The following is a 21,778-nucleotide window of genomic DNA, read 5'->3' as shown; positions in this document are numbered from 1 at the left end:
CATGCATTTCTGCAGTATAAGCATAATAAATGCAAAGAAAGAAAATCTTTTTCTCAATGTCTTCAAGCAGTGCAGAGAAAAACATTAAATGCAGTCTTAAGCTTTGTCAAAACCTTATGTAGGTTCTACCCATGTTTAGAAAGCCTCTGAAAGGTTTAAGAAAATTACTGTTGAAATATTGTAGTATGAAATACTACATATTTTGGGGTATAACATTTTTTTGGCATTCAACTTATTTGCTGTGACAAAGAGACAGTTTCCGTTTGGTTCTCAAACCGGTCCTGGACTGTCTGGTTGTGAGGAAATTTGAGAGCTACTGGTCTACACGTTAAATGTAACCATATGCATAAACTTAAATAAGGCCAAGTGCAACAGGCAGTGGCATGTAATACATTTATTTATCCTTAACAGAAAGCATCTCACCACCTTTCCACATGAGTGTCCCTTGGTTTAATTTTGTGGCTTGTTAAGCAGAAACTGTACAAGCAGCTTGAGCACATTGTCATCCCAGCCAATCACATCTCCATCTGTGATCCTCTCGTAGAGGCGCAGGCTCTCTGTGCCCCAGCACAGGTTCTTGCGGGGGTTGTTGGGGGTGGAGAAAGAGCTGAGGGCCAGCGTGTTGAGCTGATAGCAGAAAAAGGAGAAGTACTGACCATCAGTGATGATGGCCTGGGACACAAATGGCCTAGACACGTCCTGCTCACTCCAGAACCCTGAAGAGAACATGGAGATAATATCTAGGGTTAGTTATGCCAGAGGTACTCCTAAAAGTAAAGGTGACAAAAAAGGTTTTTGGAGACTTGCCACAGAAAACACACATTCAGTGGAGGGTTCAATTGTTATAAATGTTCAGTGAAGAACTGGTAATGTTTAAAGAACCTCCTTCCCACAGTGAAAAAGCAATATATGCCTGCAGTTTGGTAGTTTACTGCCAACAGCTCTCCCAAGTCACACAAGTCATGCATTTTTCTGTCTAAGCTGCCATTATCTGTAAATATCACAAGCAGACACACAAAAGAAACCCCCATATGTTTAATGGACTGTCCCTCTCTCTTGCATGTGAAGCTGAAGTGACCAGAAACTGAAAACTTTTGTTTTTCCAGAAGCCTTTGAACACAGGTTGGAATACCACCAGATTAAAAGAACCACCATTTCTTGTAAATGTCTTATGTTACAAAGTTATTCCTAAAGCCATACATCCAACGAGATACCCACTGTAGACGCGTGGTCATATCAGGTATGTGGACAGCTGCTTCAAAATATATTTTCCTAACACCTGTGCAAGCAATATGTTTATTGAATCTACTTATTAGAAGAGGCATCTAGAACATATAACAGAAAGTCTACGATCAGAGTGCAACTTTTAATACTTTGACGCATCCTCTCTACTTGGTTGTATGTATGGCCACTGTTTCATTTAACTTTAACTCCACAGCACCAATGTCATTATGGCCAAATACTGAGAAAAAATGTGTTGCAAATTCTCATCACATCACACTAAAACTGGTAGTATTAGCTTTCATTAGCATTCATTGTTTGACAAACCGTAAGTCATAATGAATAATAAAAGATCCAAGATCTGTATAAACTCACCCTGATACATGGCTTGTGCTCCCGTCCATGCATATAGGCTTGTAATAGCGTTGGCTCTCAAGAACACCTCGATGTGTCCAGGAAGGTTTTTCTTGTTCAGTTTGTTCCTGTGGAACTTATCAGGGACCACATGGAACTGTGTGTGACCGTAGCAGCATGGGTCTTCCAGTTTAGCACCTATGGGTTTTTAAACCATATTTACGGATTACAGCAGAGCAGAAAATTATCTTTTTAAACACTTCACAGATATGTATCACAAATACATGCATAACTAAAAGAACAGACATTTCATCCACAGCAGATGTGTCGCACTGGATTCCTTACAGGCTACAGCTCAGCATCCCCCTCATTAAATATACCTGATTCAACTCAGCTGCTTATTAGCAACAACATCAGACAAGGGGAAAGACTAATCTGTGCAGTTCTGTGGTCTGGAAGGAACCCTGTCTGGCACCCCTGATCTTCAGCTTGAACCCATACAGCTCCTGAAGCCTTTCCAAAAGACAAAACCTTAACGTGAAATATCATAAGCAGCATCATTTCTTATGATCACACAATTCTTACAAACCTATATAGATGTTGTTATCATACTGTCTTCGAAACAAGGGGAGGCGGTCAGGCTCAAGTTGGATTACTGGCACTTCAGCAGATATTTCCGCCTTGAGTGGCACAAACTACGAGAAAATATAAACAGCATCCCATTGAGCGCTCATTCAAAGATGCAATCTATCTTACAATGAACATGATGTTTTTACTGCTACATCTTGCAGTATTTAGGTGATCTGCCACTGCGTTTGTACTGACACTGGCTTCAGTCAATGGACTTTTGATAAACATCTGAAAAGCAGTGACAGTTCTGGACAAACTCTATTGAAAATGCATACCTCAGGTAGTTGATGTGGTATCCTTATTTGACTGTGAGGTTTGTCATCAATTTGAAACCTTTGTGGCTCAACTCTACCACTTCTGTGTCCTCTTGGAATAGTCCTCTCTCCATGCACCCAGTAGAAATTGACCTGAGGATCAAAATCTGTAAAGCAAAGCAGGTTACGTTTACTGTTTACAGACCTGAAAGGACTGTGTTAGCATTTCAACATTCTATAGCTAGAAAACTGATGTAACAGGAATGCTCAGTTCAGTCCAGCAGTTTGGCCATTTCCTGCTCAAATATTAACACAAGCTGGCAATTAACAAGTAAACTTTTACCAAAAGTACTCCCGACACCCTGAATTATTGAATCCAGCTTCTTTAAGGCCCACCCACTGCTGATACAGGTGTTCAACTGCTCACACAGCTTATACATTCTCCATAGAAAAGCACTGCCAATACAATGGGAAACTCTGAACAGCTGCACAAGAGCCTAATGTCACCATTTCCATTGCCAAGCCTTAGCTAGTAGTATAAAGGCCCCCAGCATCGGGCTGGGGAGCAGCACAACTGCATTCTCAGGGTTCGCAGAGTGATGGAGCTCCATCCAATACCTTCTGGAATGAGTTAGAGTGGAGTTTGTGATCCAGAACTAATCATCCAACATCAGTGCTTGGCCTCACTAATGATCTTATGGCTGAATGCAATAAAATCCTCACAGCCATGTTCCAGTATGTTCATCTAGTGTAGCCTTTCTAGAAGAGTTAAGGCTGTTACTGCCGTAACGGTGAGCATACCCCTTGAATTTGGAAGAGCAGGTTTTAGACACAGTGCTCATGTTTGAGCAGGGAAGTCACCAAACTGCTAGACAGCCCCATACTGCCCAACTCTATTAGAACCATGAGAAACCCGGAGACTGACCTAAGCTTGACAGACGGAGCACAGGATTTGTCCTGGCCAGAGAATGAACAAGCCCGGACACTATGTTGGTCACAAATGGCCTAACATATTGCTTCTGCTCTCCGTGAATGAACGTCCTGCCTTTCTTCATGTGCCAGTTCTCCTGCAGGAGAGCGTTGCACACCAGTGAGCGCAGCTCAGAGAGCACAGCGTCCTCGAACTCCTGCTCCTGATGGGGCTCAGCTTCGCTGGTAAATTTGTCGGGAAGTCCAGGCAAGTACGCAGTTTTGGTGAAATGCTGGTACCACCGATCCGCTCCCTGAGCGAATGTCTGCGGATAAACGACATACTTCATCCTCTGGATGCGGGTGAGCCCTCGGATCTTCTCCCGAGGCTCCGCTCCGCGCAGCTGCTCGTAGAACTCCAGCAGCACGCGCCTCTTCGCAGACTTACTCTTAGCGCTCCGAGACGGTAAGACCGGCGGATACAGCGGCCCCGGAGCGGCGCTCTCCGCCTGGACATTCCTGCAGGAGAGCAGGCGCGGAGACGACGCCGAGAGAAACCGCTGCAAGGGCAGCCTGCTGCAGACAGCCATGTCTTCCCCCCCGTTTCCTCCTCCGCTCCTGCACGTGTTGATATCAACGATGCTGTTTGGAAATACTGCCCCTCCTGACTCGGAGGACGTTACACCTGCTAACGTTCAAAGCACAACCTCCTCACGGCGAGAAATCACGAGTGTGTCACGGGAAAGAGTTCAGAAATATTTTTATGTAATTTAATTATATTATCGGCAAAATACTGTGAGTGTGTGAGATGCAAAAAAGTCAGACCCTTATTTTGTAAATTCATCAAAGATGTGAAGTGTTCAAAATTATGTTTCTTCTAGGGTTCTTTAGCAAAGGAAACGATTCTATATAGACCCTTGGACACACAAAGAACCCAATGCATGATTAAAAGTTTCTCTGTATCATGAAAGGGTTCTTCAGATTGATTGAGAATTATATTTTATTTATTTCTGCATTTCTGCCACCAGTCTATTTATTTTTATTATCACTTTTCTGCTTATTTATTCACAAATGTATTTCATTTCAGTTCTGAGTTATTAATTTGTTTAGTTATTCACGGTTTTAGGTCCTAAATTATTTCTTTATTTATACGTTGCTGCTATTTATTAGTTCATTCATTCATTTATTTATTTCTGCTACTGATTTATTTATTAATTATTTGCACCTTGCGTCCTCCATAGAAAGTGTCTTTGATGCTGAAAGGTGAAACGTTTGTAGCCAACAAATGTGTACGACAGCAACTACTACCCCCCCTCTCTTTATTTCTCTCTTTCTCTCTCTCTTTATCCCTCTCTCTCTCTCTTTATTTCTCTCTCTCTTTATCTCTCTCTGTCTCTCTTTCTTTTTCTCTCTCTGTTTCTCTTTCTCTCTTCAGCTCTCTCTCTTTATCTCTCTTCATTTCTCTTTCTCTCTCTCTGTCTCTCTCTCTTTATTTCTCTCTCTCTCTCTCTTTGTCTCCCTCTCTCTCTCTCTCTCTCAGGCTCAGAGAGCATGTGAGGCGGAGTGAATCCTGCAGTATCAGGTCATTTGGAGTAATTTCACTCCACTGACCTGTCAGTTTACTAAGGGAATCAGGATTTCTGATCGTTGTTGATGCACAAATACTGCGCTGGAGAAATCACAGAGCATTTTTACGACCATAAGGATATTTTTAAAGCATCAGTACTGATATGAGGGTATTAACCTTAGTACTACGTGACATTTGATTGAAATCATTTTGTGTCATTGCCCCTCAGGACTAACCTGGTGATCCCCACGTGGTGGTGTTCCGAAAACTGGCTCTAGGGCTGTTTGTCCTGCACGGAGCTGTATCGCCTGAACTGCGCATGCGCGGAGTGAACAGACTGGGGTCTGTTCTCTGGAGTGAAACGTTAGTAAAGTGCTGCGATGTCAGCGAGGACTGTTTTCCACACCAGGCAGTGGCTGCCTTTCGTCTCCAGTTTCCACCGCCGTGCTGTGATCGTCCAGGTGTTTATAATACTCGAGCTTTGTGAGGAGGTTATGTGCGGTCAGGTTAGCGTGTTAGCAAGCTAATTCTGCTTGTAGCCTACCTTGGTGAGCAGCATAAGGTCAGAGTCTCTAGCGTTACTGGTAAATGTAGCTAGCTTGTTTGTTTCTTTCTTTCTCAGAAGCTCTGCATATCTACACATAATGACGAAGTGCGCTTGGCCGAGGAAGCAAGCAAGAAATACGGCAGTCCTGCACCAACTATATTCTCCAAAATCATTGACAAAAGTGTTCCTGCAGGTATATTTTTTGAGGATGACAAGGTAATTTTTGTTTGCTACAGAAACATACATAAAAATGCAAACCGTGGACAGACTCACAGTAAATATCAGAGTGCCTTTCAAGACTGTTAAAAGTCTTGTAAGCAAGCAAATGGGCCATTTAACATTAGAATAAGTGCAAACACTCATTAATGCAGGAAAAACAGAGAAAGAGGGAGGGAGGGAGGTATAGGTAGGTATGTAGGTAGACACGTACACAACAACTAGTCACTTCTAAGTACAACGTTTTGTATCTGCACTCAATTTTATCAGCTCCACTTACCATTAAAGGTACATTTTTCAGTTCTACAATTACAGTCTGTAGTCCATCATTGCTCTGCATACTTTGTTAGCCCCCTTTGACCCTGTTCTTCAGTGGCCAGGACCACCACAGAGTAGGCATTATGGATGGTGGAGGGTCGTGTGTTGTGCCAGTACAAGTGGATCATACACAGCAGAGCGGCTGAAGTTTTTAAACGCCTCAGTGTCACTGCTGGCCTGAGAATAGTTCATCAGCCAAAATTGTCCTGCCAGCAGCGTCCTGTGACCACTGAACACAAGCTGTGCAGCAACAAATCTGCAAGGTGGACCAACAAGTTATGTGTGTCACAATGCTTAAAAACTCCAGCAGCACTGCTGTGTCTGATCCACTCTTACCAGCACAACACCACCCAAAAAGTACCTGCTCTTTGGTGGTCCGTTGGGGGTCCTGATTATTGAAGAACAGGGTGAAAGGAGGCTAACAGAAATACATAGAAACAGATGGACAACAGTCTGTAGTTGTAGAAGCACAAAGTGCACCTGTATGGTAAGTGCAACGGATAACATGGGCAAAGAATGTAGAAACAAAGAGGTGTAATAAATGCATTAGGCCATATATGTAAGACTAACTCCTATGGGCATCAAGAGTAGAGTACATCCAGAGTATTGTCATCTGTTGAACTTGTGAATCAGTGATGCAAGCTGCAGTGAAGTGCGTTCCACTGATGCTGATTGCTGTAACACTTCTTTCAGTGCCTAGCTTTCAGGGATATCAGTCCCCAGGCCCCTGTGCATTTTCTGGTTATTCCAAGGATTCCCATTCCAAGGATCAGTGAAGCACATGATGACGATGCACTGGTTTGTCTTTCTGTTTTCTCTTCCCTCATTATGTTGTGTTATCTCACTCTGAGAATAATCTTAATATGTTGATCTTTTCCTCTGCAGCTCCTTGGTCACCTCTTGGTGGTTGCTAAAAACCTGGCAATGAAAGAGGGATTGGATGAAGGATACAGAATTGGTAGGTTTTAATAACAGAATTGATCATTCATTTGGTGTAATATTTTTACATTTTGGCCTACCTTTATAAGTACATCTAAATGTGTAAATGGAAGCTAACAGAATGTGGGTATTCATTGCAGTGATCAATGACGGAAAACATGGAGCTCAGTCTGTATATCACCTACACATCCATGTGCTTGGAGGACGACAGATGCAGTGGCCTCCAGGATAGATGGACCATTTGGCAAATGTTCTGTATTATTTAACAGCGGTGATTATAAGTTGATCATAAGTAAATTAATTCAGAGTTAAATGAATCAGGAATAACAAAATGGAGATGAGAATACAAGGAGGAATACCAGTTTAGCTGGAAAAACCTATCTTCTGGCTAATATAACTCAATAGGAATAATGAAAAGAACCTCATGAAATAGGTAATAAAGAAATTTAAGAATGTAAATCATATATTTGACAGCAGTAAAATTGCCAAATATCTTCTCCAGGCCATTTTTGAGCTTCTCATTCCCACTGCTTTAACTGCTTCAAATGACTTTATTGTATCACAGAAAACACGGGCCAGTTTCCCAGACCCAGATTAAGGCTAAGCCTAGCCAAAGCAGAATTTGATTTTATGTTAACTCTGCAGTTTAGTCCAAGAATAGGCCTAATCAATATCTAGGAAACTGTCCCTTAAAGAATAAAGAATTATGCTGAAATAAATAGTATTAATTATTTGATAATGTTCTTTATGGAACAAAAAGTTGTTCTTCTCTGATCCTTCTTTTTAGAGCAAAGAACTATCTGACACTTTGCCAGTGCAGAGTCTAGTCCACATTCAATAACATCTTAAATAATAACTTTTTGTTTTTCCTTTTTTGTTTTCAGTATTATTGGCAGCTGTCATTTGTGTTGTGAACATTTTGTGATAAAATGGTCCCAAAATACATGAAATAAAATCTTGTTACATTAGTGTACAGTAAAATCAAGAGAGTTTTTCTTTGATAAATGTGCCTTTTTCTGAGACACAAGGTTTACGTATGACAGCAATTATATCTTGCTTCTGCAGACTTTAGTAGCTTTAGGTGTGGATCAGACATTCAGTCACACCTAAACGGCAACAAAAAATCTGAAGATCCAGTTGAAGATGTTGCTGAATTCTAGCCTGTTGTTTCTGATGTCCTGGGCTTTTGTCTTCTTTCTTCCTCTGTTGTGGCCAAACACAGTCATGTTTAATCTGCCAGTTCTCTGCCACAGATACAGGTCTATGCACCAGTTTTACCACTGAGGTATTGTTTGCCAACAGTATTGTGCCCAGAGCTTAAATAGGCTTTTATACTTTTCTGCCCTTTTCCAGAGTCTGGCGGTTTTGGTATGAGTGGTAATAGGTGGCAGTACTTACTCCCATCAGTTATGTTTTTCTAGCTGTATAGTGGGCACTGCCAATTACAAGCACTCCTGTGCCCACAGAAACTTTAGTGCATCCAGTAATCCAAAAGTTGCCTGGAGTTCAGACCAGCTAGACAGAGCTTCTCTCTTATTTGGCATTCAATCCATAACCTGATGAACCAGATTTTAAATTAAAGTGGTGGTGTGATCAGGTGATGAGTTTGAGATTGATGAGTAAGATTCAGACAACATTGTCATGTAAGGTTCTGTTTATAGTAACTGAACTTTTTCATCATTGTTTGCTAAACTGCCTGGTTTAGAGCAGGCTGTCAAATACAGTCCTACTATCCTGATATTGCAATGTCCATCACAGAAAAGTAGGAAAAAAGAGGCAATTAACACAAAATACCTCAATACCAAGATTGGAGTCTATTCTGGGTGAAAATGAATTTCAGTACAATTTAAATGTATACATTGCTTGAGTTTTATATAAACTAAACTATATAAACTATAAACTCCAGCAAAAATAATCTGTCTTCTTATCAGCTAAAAATGTGATACCAGTTTTATGAGGATATGGGTGTTTCCTCTTTCAGGCAAATTTGTCTTACACAACACTTCTTGCAGATAAACAGGATTAATATTTAGAGTATTTATTGATTATCTATAGTCTCAAATAGCATGACGACTTTCTATGGCTTTGTTCCAAGATGTGAAGTCAATCATTTAATGCATATAATCAGTTAAAATGGATTCAAGATGTAAATTCTGAGTATTGTTAAAAAAAGCCAGAGACTTAAATAAACAGGAAATGTAGCATTGAAATAACATGTAAATTAGTACACGTTTATCCTGGATGCAGGAAGTTGGACGAATTGATCAACATCCTTGTGCTTTTACCAAAGAATCCTTAAAGGTTCAGTGATATTACTTATTTGTTTTTTTTTATTGTTGAACAGTAGAAGCAGTGGATTTACAGATTTTTTTACGGAACCCAAGCTGAGCACAGACAGCAAATTCCAGTACATACAATGACATTAGTAAGCAAAAATAAATAAATTAATTAAATAAAAATAGAGGTGCGTCTATCAAACAATATTCATAAATTTAAGCTGTTTGGCTGAGGCTTGTGAGTGTAAAACCCGAGCCAATCCTCGCGGGTCGTGATCCACTATTATCCAATCATAACACAAGAGGCGGGCCAAGGTTTAATACGGGTGGGAAAAATGAAGGCCCTTACACTCGCACCCAGGTTCATCGTTTTTAACTGTGTCACGTGACACATTTTATTACTCCTGAATTAGTTGTGGCTTCGAAAATAACTGATCTTATCACAGTCGTTCTCCTGAACTTCGAAGGCTGTACGTGAATAAGCAGCACAGTTATCTCTTCACATAGCCAGCAGTGCCTGGAGTCAACCAACAAAACAAAGAGCCACTACATTTCAAGATAAAGCAAAAACGCTGTTGCCTGCCTACCGTACCGTGTAAGTAGCGCATCTTAAATGAATTACAGCTATGATCGTAGTTGCATTAAGGTAGGCTAGACATTGCTTGGTTAAGGGAAATGTCTACATTTATAATTAATATGTTGCCTTTAATCTTTATGTGCATGAGGTCATGATGATAATGTCAGATATGCCATGTCTTTATCTGTGTATACGTCCTGATTACTAGTATTAGTCTAAATTGTCTCAAATATGATGCCAGCAGGTTGCTATGCCAAGAAACATACAACAAAAGTCCTTAAGAACTGAGTTTGCTTTCTTCAGATGACCAAGCAATAAAGTAGGCACTGATGAGGAGGTGTCATAATGTGGTTCAGGCCACATCAGATGCCACTGCTCTGAGAAATCAACGCCAAAGCTGGTTGTTCTTGCTCTGTTTTTTGGCTTCAGGGACGTTCTAGAGGTTCCTGCTTTGCCTGGTTTCCAGTTGTGACATTCACAATCAATCTCAGAACAACACAGCAGATACAGGATCAGACTTGCTACACTCTTCACATCAGTCACTGTGTGGTCAAAAACACTGGTCCGCTCTTGGAGATGCTTTGAGAATATCACACCAGGTGTGCCAGTGCAGTCCACTGGCTGTATGATTATCACGAATAGAGATAGAAATAGATAGAATGTACATGAATGAATGGATCTGTAACATCTTTCATCTTCTCGCATCACAGCAAAGGATGTTGGGGCAGCCAAGAAACCTAAGAGCAGTATTTATATAATTACACTTCATTTTAGTTTACTTTGCTCACATGTGATGTGGTCCAAGGCACGGGTTACTTTACCAGTTTTTGCCTAAATGTGTGTAAAAGTTCACTTGTGTGCAGACCCAGGCCTACATGTTGCCACACCAGTGCTGTAACTATGAACTTTGTCCTTTTGCCCTCTTTCGTTAGTGATACTGATGTGGGTTAGAGACCCACTGCACTGGGAAAGAGTCACTTTACCACTTGTAAAAAAAACTGACCTTCACTATCTAAAGCAAAGTAAAATACTATCCTTATAATAAACACTCCTGGTGTTGTTGAATTGCATTAGATGTAGGCTACTCTAGGTGGCACCAGAGGTTAGGAATTATGTTTATCATGAACGTAGTACAACATAAAGATGAATCACTTTTAAACATTTTTAAAGTCATTTTAATTCTTCTGTTCTTTGTGCTGAATGGCCATTCGGAAAGAAGATATGGATGAAAGGCAGTCTGTTGACATTGGAACATACTGTGCCAGGTATCACCTGTTTTAATCATTCTTCTGATCCAGACTTTCAATTGGCATGCTTAACACAGACTTTTATTGTCTTGCAAGATGGTCTCATATAAAGGGTACCAGTGTAATTTAGAGAGCTACTTTTGGGGCCTTAATATTGATATATACAGTACAGGGAGTTCTGCATAGAGTCAAGCTTGATAACACATTTTAAAATATTTGTCAAGTTTGTTCTAACTGTACTTTTATTATTATTATTATTATTATTATTATTATTATTATTATTATTATTATTATTATTATTATTATTATTATCCTTACTGTAATTGTCACTTTTTCTGCTCTGTTTTTTAAGAATTTGTTGAGAACTTCATGTTCCATTCCAAGGGAATTCATGTCATGGAAAATAATGCTGAGAGCTATGTTCAACTCCACTGTGGCTTTTGTCTTCTCATTCCTGCTTAACAACAACTAAAGAAACAACATGGATTAGATGTCACGTGTTTGTCTCCAAGTAGGCATTGGTGTTCATGTTCTTTTGTTGCTCTCCTACAGGTTTCTCAAAGGTATCTGCCCCTGTACAAGACACTCAGGCACTCCAAGGTTCCAAAGCAGAGCTTAACGGCAGCTGCCCGACTTCTCTAATTGCTGACGATAACATGAACGACATCGGCAGTAAGGTACAGGAGGTCTCCTCAGCAGATGATTCCGGGATTGACAGTCCATCTGCAGATGCAGATGCTGAGCTTTCAGAAGAGGTGAAAACTTTATCACTGACAGATTTTACCATCAGATTTGAGGAGGCATCTCCAGGGAGTTTTGAAGAGGCTGTAAAGGCTTCAGGAGGAGCCAGCAAAATCACAGGTGAGATCAGATAATTTTCCGCTGAAGGATGTGGCTTTAATCTGTTGCATTTGAAGGTCAGTAGCAAACAAGCACTGACCATGTCTTAGAACAAGATCTAGGTTAGGTATTTATGGTATCTGAACTGCTAGTGGGTTGGTTGTATTGGCTAGTGGACAGTTCTGGAGGTACATATATTTGAGCTGCAGAACTGTACAGTCCCATCAGAATGCAAGTTCCATAATTTGACAAATCTTGGTTGTTTCACCTTGTATACTTGTCTGGGAGACAGAAGGGGATTGTTTTTTTCCCTACTTTGGCTTTCAGACATCCATCACCATCAAATTTTTTTTCACAAACAGAAACATGATTGGTGCAATTTGACATTTGATAGCCTGTCAGTAACATAAGCTATCTTGCTACTAGTTGGAGGTGTCCAGTTCTTTAGAATTGTTTGAGTCCATGAAACAGTGTAATGGCTGCATGGAAGGGCAGCTGGAAGAATATTCTGTCACCTTGGAAGGCTATATAAGCTTGACTTTTGACCCTATTGTATTGCATTTTTCAAAAAACTTACTAATCATGCTGACACTTTGTCCTCATTGTTGTCCTGGGACACCAGAGGAAGCAGCTGTCCCAGTTACAGGTGATGTCTGCCTGGCTCTGGCAGAGCAATACTGGAGCACTGAACGGGAGAAAGCAGTGAAGCTGAAGATGGCTGAGTCTGGTCCAGGCTCTGAGCCTCCACTCACAGTCCATCAGATGTTCCAGGACACAGTGGATAAATATGGCGATCACCCGGCTCTCCGGTGGAAGAAAGACGACACTTGGCTCACGTTGACCTACAGAGAATACCAACAGCAGTGCCGAATGGCAGCCAAGAGCTTTCTCAAGGTACTTAGATTGATAGACATATATATTGACATATACACATAAATTTGAGGCTGGGTGCATTTAATTTTGGCAGACTCTCAAACTATTAACACAGTGCATCTATATTGTGTGGAAGTTCTTTAACATTAGCAGTGGTTCTCAAACTGGTCCTCAGGGAGCCACAGATAGTCCAATGTTTGCTCCAACCCTACTTTTAAAACATGGGTATGGAGCAAATATGTGGACAAACTGGGGGTCCTTGAGGACCTTTTTGAGAAACGCTGCTTTAAATAACCAATCTGGGTCCAGGTTTCCTAAAAGGATCTTCGAGTTAAGTTCATCATGACTAGTATAAAGTTCATCATGTTCACTGTGAGGCTTGCTTTATCCTCTAAAAATCATCTTTGTGCTTGTACGCTTTTGGGAAACCCAGCCCAGTTTCTTAGGTAAAAGTGGTTCTTCTGGCTTTGCTCCATGGAACCTTTTTTGGCACCTTTTCTTTTAATAGTATAGTAGTCTTAGACTTTTTTATTGCTATTTGTAGAAGCTATTAAGCTCAGTTGCTTTCTATGAGGTTGTTTTTTATGCCAGGTATGATGGCCATAATGATATTAACAACAATAGCAGAATATCACGCTATTTACATACATAATTATATGTAGGACATATTTTAGAAATGACATTACAGTTGTATGAACACTATATTAGATTCCAGGCTTTATTGCTTAGGGTGTGGAGTGTTCAAACCTCCAATTTAACACAGATTAGTCTAGTCCATCTAAATACAACTGAAAATATCACCTACATATGCCTGTTATCTGTATATGATTGATATGTAACAAGGTGTGTGTGCACACTTAGGATGTGTTTGTCCTGCATTTGTATCTGTAGTTGGGGTTGGAGCGTTTCCATGGAGTCGGTATTCTGGGCTTCAATTCTCCTGAGTGGTTCATCGCAAACATTGCCTGTATCATGGCGGGGTACTTTTGAAATTCAGTTTATATATTTAGTGTTCTATGGTCATTCTTATCTGTAGTGATTTGCAGGTTAAGCAGGTTAAAAAATGAGGAAACTGCATGATGTAATAAGTGGTAAAAGTATACAAGATCTGATCACTGTTTGTTCTTCAGAGGACTCGCTACTGGAATCTACACTACCAACTCTCCAGAAGCCTGCCAGTATGTAGCACATAATAGTGAAGCCAACGTTGTGGTTGTGGAAAACAACAAACAGCTTGTGAAAATCCTCCAGGTAGATAATTAATGCATGAATTGTTACAGTCTATAAGACATGCTTCTGAACCCCGTTTCTCAAAAGTATCAAGTGTTATGTGATGTGAAGTGGTGCAGTTCTCACTCTGAAAATTCTCCCTAGCAATTAAGACAGTCAAATCTATGATGCCTTCTGAATCTTAGCAACCCTTCCAGCCTTAACTTCATTAGGTTACTTGTTGTGTTATGCAGTATTGTTTATTATCTTCTAATCTAGCAAGTCATTTCTATCATTAGAGTAATCCGTTCTCTCCATTGTAATGATTTAACTGCCACACATCATCAGAAGAGGGTTTGCCTACTCTTTAAACTTGAACATATCACTGTAGAGGGAACTGCGGCATTGCTGTAGGAGGCGAGTAGGTACATATACAACAAATGTGGCAATCATTAAATTTTTTGTTTTGGCTAAAGTTTCTCTTTAAAGTTGCTGTTTTCTTTTTTTTTACTTTAGGTGAAAGACCAGCTTCCAAATTTGAAGGCAATCATTCAATACAAGGGTGAACTGGAGAAGAAAATGTCCAATGTGTATGCGGTAGGCCTCCTCCTCTAATTATAGGGCAGTTTCACCAAAACCTGTTTTACCGTTGTACCATAAAAGACTTAGGCCTTTAAGCCTAATGTTCTTCCTGGTTTTAACCTTGCTAACTTTTGGCAAGTATGCAGACAGACTGAAAAAATATTAATATTGGAGGTGGCTTAATTAATGGCTGCCCCCGTATGAATACATTTTTAAATGTGATCTGTTCTTTCAGTGGACTGAGTTTATGAAGCTTGGTGAGGAGGTTTCAGATGCTCAGTTGGAAGAAATTATTAATAGCCAGAAGGCAAACGAATGCTGCTCTCTTATCTACACCTCTGGAACTACGGGAAACCCAAAAGGAGTCATGCTCAGTCATGACAATGTGAGTTATTTTGTGACCCTGAAATAAACTGTGTTTTTTTATTAAAGAGTATCGAACCGGCCTTTTACATCACCTTGTTAGTATTGACATTAGAATAGATCGATTAGACACCTGTGAAGAAATCTGTGTATTTAGTGAAACTTGGTTAGATGGTTCTAGGCCATGTTAAAAAGAGTAGCTCAATGTTAATCAATACAAATGCCACATTTTTGCCCTTTTCTGATCAGATTACATGGATCTCGAATGCTGTGGGTCTTATGGCCAGTGTTAACAAAGCGGAGGCGTCTTTGGTGAGCTACCTGCCCCTCAGTCATGTGGCGGCCCAGGTCAATGACATGTGGATCTCTTTGAAGTTTGCTGGCACTACCTACTTTGCTGAACCAGATGCACTGAAGGTTAACACTGTCTTCATTTATGAAGTAATCTGATGTTTTTCTATAATAAAGAAAACAAAAGGATTGTTCAATTTGATGCCATAGAAGGAACACTTTTGGTTCCCTAAAGAAGCCCTCAGTGGTATGGTTCTTTAAAGGGCCATTTTGTTAATGAGATTTTTGAGTTTGAAGAACCTTTTTTAAATGTTTAGAGGCTTCACGTAATAAAGAAAGTTTCTAAACCAGTTACAAGTTTCCAAGCTTGGAACCGTCTAATAGCATTTATTAAAAAAATGCTCTTGAATGTAACAGTGGCATAATTCACTGGCTTTGGTTAGACTCTTACTGTGATTGCTTGTTAAATAATAGTTGTGATCATTATATCTTGATAAACAATATGCATCCTGAGATGTGATGAAGAAGCCTACATAAGTCTGCATGTATCAATATCATACTGTAAGTTTACAATTCTCTAGGGTTCTTTGGCCCAAACTCTGAGAGAAGTGCGGCCTACAACCTTTCTGGGTGTTCCACGCGTGTGGGAGAAGATGCAGGAAGCGATGAAAGCCGTCGGTGCAAGTTCTTCCATCATGAAGAAAAAAATTGCTGCTTGGGCCAAGGGTATAGGACTTCAGGCCAGCTATAATGCCATGAATGGGTATGTATTCTATCAACACTCCTCCTAGACATCTACTTTAATGCAGAGTTTAGTCCCTGACTGCATTTAACATGCTACCCTATGTGCTCCCAGTATTGGTGGCCACGGCTTTAGATAAATGAGCAGTTCATAGATTCAGAACTAGTTTAAATTTCAGCCTATAGCAGTTTAGATAGGCTGTAAAGCTATAAGCTGCATAGGCAGCTAAATTATAAATGTGTTTGTTTTTGTGACCTCACAAAAACGGTGAGTTGAAAATGAACCGTTTTTGCAGCTTATTTTCAATATCTGGGCTGTATGGACTGGGGAGTGAATGCTTTGTGTTGCCAACTGAGGAAATTTCCACATATTTCCAATTTCCATGATGTGGGCCCTTTATAGTGCTATTGTGCTCTTTAAAAATATGTTTTATGTCTTTCATTTTCACATATATCAGACTTGTCTTTTATTTTTATGTTGTTATATTTTGTTTCAGTCTCCCCATAAAGTCTACTTTGTGAGCACTTATCCTGCATAGATTATTATTGTTCAAATCTGAATCTAAATGGTTAAATGCTTCTGTAATTTGTTTCCCAGGGATCCCTCTGTGCCCTGGGGCTTCATGCTGGCTGATAATCTGGTCTTCAAGAAAGTGCGCGCTGCCCTTGGGTTGGACCGCTGTAGTTTCTGTTTCACAGGTGCTGCTCCCATCACCAAGGACACGCTGGAGTTCTTCATGAGCCTCAACATTCAATTGCTTGAAGGGTATGGCATGAGTGAGAGCTCGGGACCACACACCATGTCCTGCACCTCCTGCTTCCGGATCATGAGGTGAGCTCTGTTCTCTCTCTGTAGTGACAGCATATTATTTTTGGTTTAGATTTTAAATTGTACATTGTTTTAGGTTAGCTCAGGTGTTGCCTGTCTGTTTTGGTGCAGCTAAGTGTGTTATCACTGACAGGAGCTTTATCATAACAAACAGAGAAAAGCAGGCTTTGTACTGACACTTTCTGGTGTATAATGATGTAGAGTTGAGGCTCTTAAGTAATGCGAGTTTCCTTTTGCTATTTATAAGATTTTATCTGTGTCACAAAGAGTCATGACCCAACCCAGTGTCAGAAAAACAGGTCACCTGATATAAGTATTATTTTAGCTTGACGTCAGATTTTCAAATCAAATTATCATCACCAATTAGAATAAGCCTTTATAGATGTTTGTCAGTTCTCATGATGAACTTTTGTAGGTGTCATGTACCTCATGAACAGTTCAGTAAAGTGTAACTGAAAAACATGAGCTTAAGACCAACTGGTAGACTTACAGATTCATCCACAACAAATAAATGTATCCAGGATGTATGTTCACAATCCCAGTATGATCCCACAGCTGTGGTAAAGTGATACCAGGCTGCAAAACCAAGCTGGACAAGCCAGATGCAGACGGAAACGGGGAAGTGTGCTTCTGGGGCCGGCACATCTTCATGGGCTACCTGAACATGCCTCACAAGACTGAGGAGGCGCTGGACTCAGAAGGCTGGCTGCACTCAGGGGACCTTGGAAAGCATGACAAAAATGGCTTCCTCTACATTACAGGCAGGATAAAAGGTAGGATTTAGTCTAAAGCAATAGGAAATTCACAAAAAGGTTCAAAGACTAGACTGACAAGAAGAGAAAGGTAATAGTATTGAGTGTGTCTGCAGTAAAGATTCAGTTTACTAAAGTTTGATTTACATAGGCCCATAAAGAGCCCAGAGGATAACCTACCTACTGCACACACGTGAGGTGCAGTGAAACAACAGAACTGTCAACAAGCTCGAAACAAAAGTAAAATAACAGTTTAATGATGAAGACGGAGCTGTGTTGATAAAGTTCTTTCTCACTGAAACATTCTACATAAAACGGATGAGAAGGCTGCAAATGAATTGCCCTTTTGGGACTAATAAAGTACTGTGAACTGTGAACTGTGAAAAGCTTGCTGCTACATCATAGCATATTTTGTGCTGCATCTTCTCACATACATCTGATCCTGAGCTCTGAAATAATGTTATTCTTGTGGTAAATATTGTTTCAGCATATTATCAAGGCTACCATTAGATTAAATCTCCCACCAACAGTCCTTTGTGACATGGTAAACTTATCCCTGATGTTAGATGTTTTAAAAGCAAAATACACTGAAACTCACAACTGCAAGTTGCTCAAACATTAGTAAATTAAGCAGAATATGTAGTCAGCCACAGTTTCAAGAAGTCTGCCAAAAAACAGGCAAGATAAACTTGGGTGATAGAAAAGTGATAGTAAATTGCTGTAAGTTTATCTATTTAAGAAACGAATAAGTGGGAATGCCCCGAAACTCAAAATGTTTGTTGTATGTATGTTATAGAACTGATCATCACTGCTGGAGGAGAGAACATCCCACCAGTCCCCATCGAGGATGCACTCAAAGAGGAAGTGTCCATCATTAGCAATGCCATGTTAGTGGGAGACAGAAAGAAATTCCTGTCCATGCTTCTCACTCTGAAAGTAAGGCAGTCCACCATTTGCCCTTTACAGCTCTACCTCCTTAAAAATAAAGGTCCTGAGAGGCGTTCTTTGAAGCAATGACATAGAAGAACCACTTTTGGTTCTCTAAAGATTGTATAACTGGATGGGTCTTTTAAAGAGATGTGTGAGTGTAAAGAACCATCAAAAATAATATTGCAAATAATTTTGCAAATGGCATGATAACTCCAAAAACTTTGGTTTCAATTTTGCTAGAGGTTTTCAAATAATGAAGTGAAACATCTTGCATTCCTCAGTGTCAGGTTAATGAGAACGGAGAGCCTACAGATAAGCTGAGCCCACTGGCTGTGCAGTTTTGCCAGCGACAGGGAGTCACTGCCCACAAAGTGTCTGAAATCATCAACAACAAAGAGCCAGCCATTTACAAAGCTATCCAAGAAGGTGTAGACAAAGTCAACGCCAAGGCCGTATCCAATGCTCAGAGGGTTCAGAAGTGGGCTCTCCTGCCGCGGGACTTCTCTATATCTGGAGGGGAGCTTGGTAAGATTTTTTATGTTTTCTAGTTAAAATCTGTATGACTGAGCTTGTGAGTATTAAATAACAGAAGCATATTTGTATAGTGTCTCTGCAGTTTGTTATTCTAGTAACAAACAGGGTGTTTTTCTAGAAGTATGCTTGGTGTAAACATTATACTAGCCAAAATACATAGGTCAACAGAAATATGGTGATTCAGTATATACTGCTGAGAAGAAGAAAGGTTCATTTGTAGTGGAGTTGTTGTTGTTGTTATTATGCCATTGTTGTTGTTATTATTATTATTATTATTATTATAATTATTATTATTGTTGTTGTTGTTGTTGTTATCTGGTGCATTGTGGATCGGGTGGCGGCCGAAGGCAGGGGCTTTGGTGTTCCGATCCTCAGCTACTGAAACTGGTTCTTGGAACATGGAACGTTACCTCTCTGACAGGAAAAGAGCCTGAGCTAGTGTATGAGGCCGAGAGATACCAACTAGATATAGTTGGGCTCATCTCAACACATGGCAGGGGCTCTGGAACAGACTCTCTCGACAGGGGTTGGACCTTATTCCATTCTGGGGTTTTTCCAGGGTGAGAGGCGTCGGGCAGGAGTGGGCTTACTCATAGCTCCCCAGCTCCACGCCTGTACATTGGGGTTTTCTCCGGTGGATGAGAGGGTTATTTCCCTGCGCCTTCAGGTCGGGGGACAGGCTCTGACTGTTGTCTGTGCTTATGCACCGAACGGCAGTTCAGAGTATCCGGCCTTCTTGGAGACCCTGGAGGGGGTACTGGAAAGTGCCCCCTGCGGGGACTCCATTGTCTTGCTGGGTGACTTCAACACTCATGTGGACAATTACAGTGAGACCTGGAAGGGCGTGATTGGGAGGAACGGCCTTCCCAATCTGAACCCGAGTGGTGTTTTGTTATTGGAGTTCTGTGCTCGCCATAGTCTGTCCATAACAAACACCATGTTCGAACACAAAGGTGTGCATAAGTGCGCATGGCATCAGGATACCTTAGGCCGCAGTTCGTTGATCGACTTCATAGTTGTGTCATCGGATTTGCGACCGTGTGTTTTTGACACCCGGGTGAAGAGAGGAGCGGAGCTTTCAACTGATCACCACCTAGTGGTGAGTTGGATCAGATGGCGGGGGAAAACACCAGACAGACCTGGCAGACCCAAACGAGTTGTGAGGGTTTGTTGGGAACGTCTGGCAGAGGAACCCAGCAGAAAGTGGGCCCTGTTCCGTGCCTCCATTGTCGATGCAGCCGATCTGAGCTGTGGCCGCAAAGTTGTAGGTGCCTGTCATGGCGGCAATCCCCGACCTGCTGGTGGACACCTCAGGTAAAGGAAGCCGTCAAGCTGGAGAAAGAGTCCTATCGGGCCTGGTTGGCTTGTGGGACTCTGGAGGCAAAAGATGGGTACTGAAGGGCCAAGCGGATCGCGGCTTCTGTGGTGGCTGATGCAAAAACTCGGGTGTGGGAGGAGTTTGGTGAGGCCATGGAGAAAGTTTATCGACAGGCACTGAGAAGGTTCTGGCAAACTGTCAGGCGCCTCAGGAGAGGAAAGCGGTTCCCGACCAATACTGTATACAGTGGGGCTGGGGGGCTGCTGACTTCGACTGGGGACGTCGTTGGACGGTGGAAGGAATACTTCAAGGATCTTCTCAATCCCACCAATGATCCTTCCCTAGAGGAGGCAGAGCTTGGAGATCCAATCGAGGGTCCGTCCATCACTCGGGCTGAGGTAACCAAGGTGGTTGGAAAACTCCTTGGTGGCAGAGCACCGGGGGGTGGATGAGATCCGCCCAGAATTCCTGAGGGCTCTGGATGTTGTAGGGCTGTCCTGGCTGACATGCCTCTGCAACATTGCGTGGACATCTGGGGCGGTCCCCCTGGAATGGCAGACTGGGGTGGTGGTCCCGCTTTTTAAGAAAGGGGACCGGAGGGTGTGTTCCAACTATCGGGGGATCACACTTCTCAGCCTACCCGTTAAGGTCTAAGCAGGGGTACTAGAGAAGAGAGTCCGACCGATAGTTGAATCTCAGATACAAGAGGAACAATGTCGGTTTTGCCCAGGTCGTGGAACACTGGACCAGCTTTTTACCATCACCAGGGTCCTGGAGGGTGCGTGGGAGTTTGCCCAACCAGTCTACATGTGTTTCGTGGATTTGGAGAAGGCATTCTACCGCGTCCCACGGGGGATCCTGTAGGGAGTGCTCCGGGAGTACAGGGTGAGGGGCTCATTGTTACGGGCCATTCAGTCCCTGTATAAACAGAGCAGGAGCTTGGTTCGTATAGCCGGCAGTAAGTCGGACTGGTTCCCAGTCAGGATTGGACTCTGCCAGGGCTGTCCATTGTCAGGGCTTGATTTGGTCAAGGATCCATTTCTTTTTCTTTGCCATCCAAGATACAGTTAGGTCTGAAATGTGTTAGTAAATGCCTTCAACATAATTAGTTTTATACTATTGAAAGCAATGACTCAGCTAAAATGTTTATTTTAGCAGGAATCACTCACTGATTCTTTTTTTTTCTTCCAGGTCCCACTATGAAGCTCAAGAGGCCAGTTGTCACAAAAATGTACAAAGAAGAAATTGACAAGTTTTATGGGGAATAGTCCACCATAATGTTGGACTTTAACTTGAAGGTGCAGTGTGTAAGAATTAGGGCCATCTATTAGCAGAAATGTAATCTAGTATATAAAAATCATCTTTTCATTAGTGTAAAATCACCTATAACAGTGAATCGCTGTGTTTTCTTTAGCTCAGAATAAGCCCTTCATATCTACATAGGAGCGGGTCCTCTTCCAA

General features: G+C 41.4%; 3 protein-coding genes across 5 annotated transcripts; 2 read left to right on the top strand and 1 right to left on the bottom strand.

Annotated features, from left to right (window-relative positions):
* Nucleotides 1-379: 379 nt before the first annotated feature.
* mrps30 (mitochondrial ribosomal protein S30) lies at nucleotides 380-5,239 on the bottom strand. Of its 2 annotated transcripts, none has more exons than XM_017691055.2 (6): nucleotides 5,172-5,239; nucleotides 3,385-4,056; nucleotides 2,481-2,626; nucleotides 2,165-2,270; nucleotides 1,597-1,773; nucleotides 380-716 (listed from the first exon to the last, which is right to left on the bottom strand). In XM_017691055.2, exons 2-6 carry the CDS (start codon nucleotides 3,956-3,958, stop codon nucleotides 451-453), a joined length of 1,269 nt encoding a protein of 422 aa, XP_017546544.2. In that variant the 5' UTR covers nucleotides 3,959-4,056; nucleotides 5,172-5,239; the 3' UTR covers nucleotides 380-450. The 2 variants fall into 2 exon arrangements, with proteins under 2 accessions (XP_017546544.2, XP_017546545.2); XM_017691056.2 differs by having other exon boundaries at nucleotides 3,385-4,053; nucleotides 5,172-5,202.
* Nucleotides 5,231-7,936, top strand: hint2 (histidine triad nucleotide binding protein 2). Its single transcript, XM_017691059.2, has 5 exons — nucleotides 5,231-5,396; nucleotides 5,558-5,698; nucleotides 6,710-6,814; nucleotides 6,902-6,974; nucleotides 7,096-7,936. The coding sequence occupies exons 1-5, from the start codon at nucleotides 5,316-5,318 to the stop codon at nucleotides 7,185-7,187; spliced, it is 492 nt and encodes a 163-aa protein (XP_017546548.1). The 5' UTR covers nucleotides 5,231-5,315; the 3' UTR covers nucleotides 7,188-7,936.
* Nucleotides 7,937-9,628: 1,692 nt separating this feature from the next.
* LOC108423625 (long-chain-fatty-acid--CoA ligase ACSBG2-like) lies at nucleotides 9,629-21,615 on the top strand. 2 transcript variants are annotated; one of them, XM_017691052.2, is made up of 15 exons: nucleotides 9,629-9,826; nucleotides 11,028-11,073; nucleotides 11,608-11,916; nucleotides 12,518-12,789; nucleotides 13,660-13,748; nucleotides 13,899-14,019; nucleotides 14,494-14,574; nucleotides 14,795-14,944; nucleotides 15,172-15,339; nucleotides 15,795-15,976; nucleotides 16,553-16,786; nucleotides 17,339-17,556; nucleotides 18,332-18,471; nucleotides 18,747-18,990; nucleotides 21,509-21,615. In XM_017691052.2, exons 2-15 carry the CDS (start codon nucleotides 11,034-11,036, stop codon nucleotides 21,583-21,585), a joined length of 2,325 nt encoding a protein of 774 aa, XP_017546541.2. In that variant the 5' UTR covers nucleotides 9,629-9,826; nucleotides 11,028-11,033; the 3' UTR covers nucleotides 21,586-21,615. The 2 variants fall into 2 exon arrangements, with proteins under 2 accessions (XP_017546541.2, XP_017546542.2); XM_017691053.2 differs by lacking the exon at nucleotides 9,629-9,826 and adding an exon at nucleotides 9,846-9,877.
* Nucleotides 21,616-21,778: the final 163 nt, after the last annotated feature.

This window comes from Pygocentrus nattereri, chromosome 20 (genome assembly GCF_015220715.1).
Source record: "Pygocentrus nattereri isolate fPygNat1 chromosome 20, fPygNat1.pri, whole genome shotgun sequence".
Lineage (NCBI taxonomy): Eukaryota > Metazoa > Chordata > Actinopteri > Characiformes > Serrasalmidae > Pygocentrus > Pygocentrus nattereri.
The sequence above is the reverse complement of the archived record's forward strand: the minus strand, read 5'-3'. Positions and strand labels throughout refer to the sequence as shown.

Excerpts from the sequence above, each read along its gene's own strand:
- LOC108423625 (XM_017691052.2), top strand. The coding sequence starts at position 11,034 with ATGAAAGGCAGTCTGTTGACATTGGAACATACTGTGCCAG. Across the intron at positions 14,020-14,493 it reads AGCTTGTGAAAATCCTCCAG|GTGAAAGACCAGCTTCCAAA; the intron begins GTAGATAATTAA and ends TTTTTACTTTAG. Across the intron at positions 17,557-18,331 it reads CATTACAGGCAGGATAAAAG|AACTGATCATCACTGCTGGA; the intron begins GTAGGATTTAGT and ends TGTATGTTATAG.
- hint2 (XM_017691059.2), top strand. The coding sequence starts at position 5,316 with ATGTCAGCGAGGACTGTTTTCCACACCAGGCAGTGGCTGCCTTTCGTC. Across the intron at positions 5,699-6,709 it reads TATTTTTTGAGGATGACAAG|TGCCTAGCTTTCAGGGATAT; the intron begins GTAATTTTTGTT and ends CACTTCTTTCAG. Across the intron at positions 6,815-6,901 it reads CACATGATGACGATGCACTG|CTCCTTGGTCACCTCTTGGT; the intron begins GTTTGTCTTTCT and ends TTTCCTCTGCAG.
- mrps30 (XM_017691055.2), bottom strand. The coding sequence starts at position 3,958 with ATGGCTGTCTGCAGCAGGCTGCCCTTGCAGCGGTTTCTCTCGGCGTCG. Across the intron at positions 2,271-2,480 it reads TACCACATCAACTACCTGAG|TTTGTGCCACTCAAGGCGGA; the intron begins GTATGCATTTTC and ends ATTTTCTCGTAG. Across the intron at positions 1,774-2,164 it reads TGATAACAACATCTATATAG|GTGCTAAACTGGAAGACCCA; the intron begins GTTTGTAAGAAT and ends AAAAACCCATAG.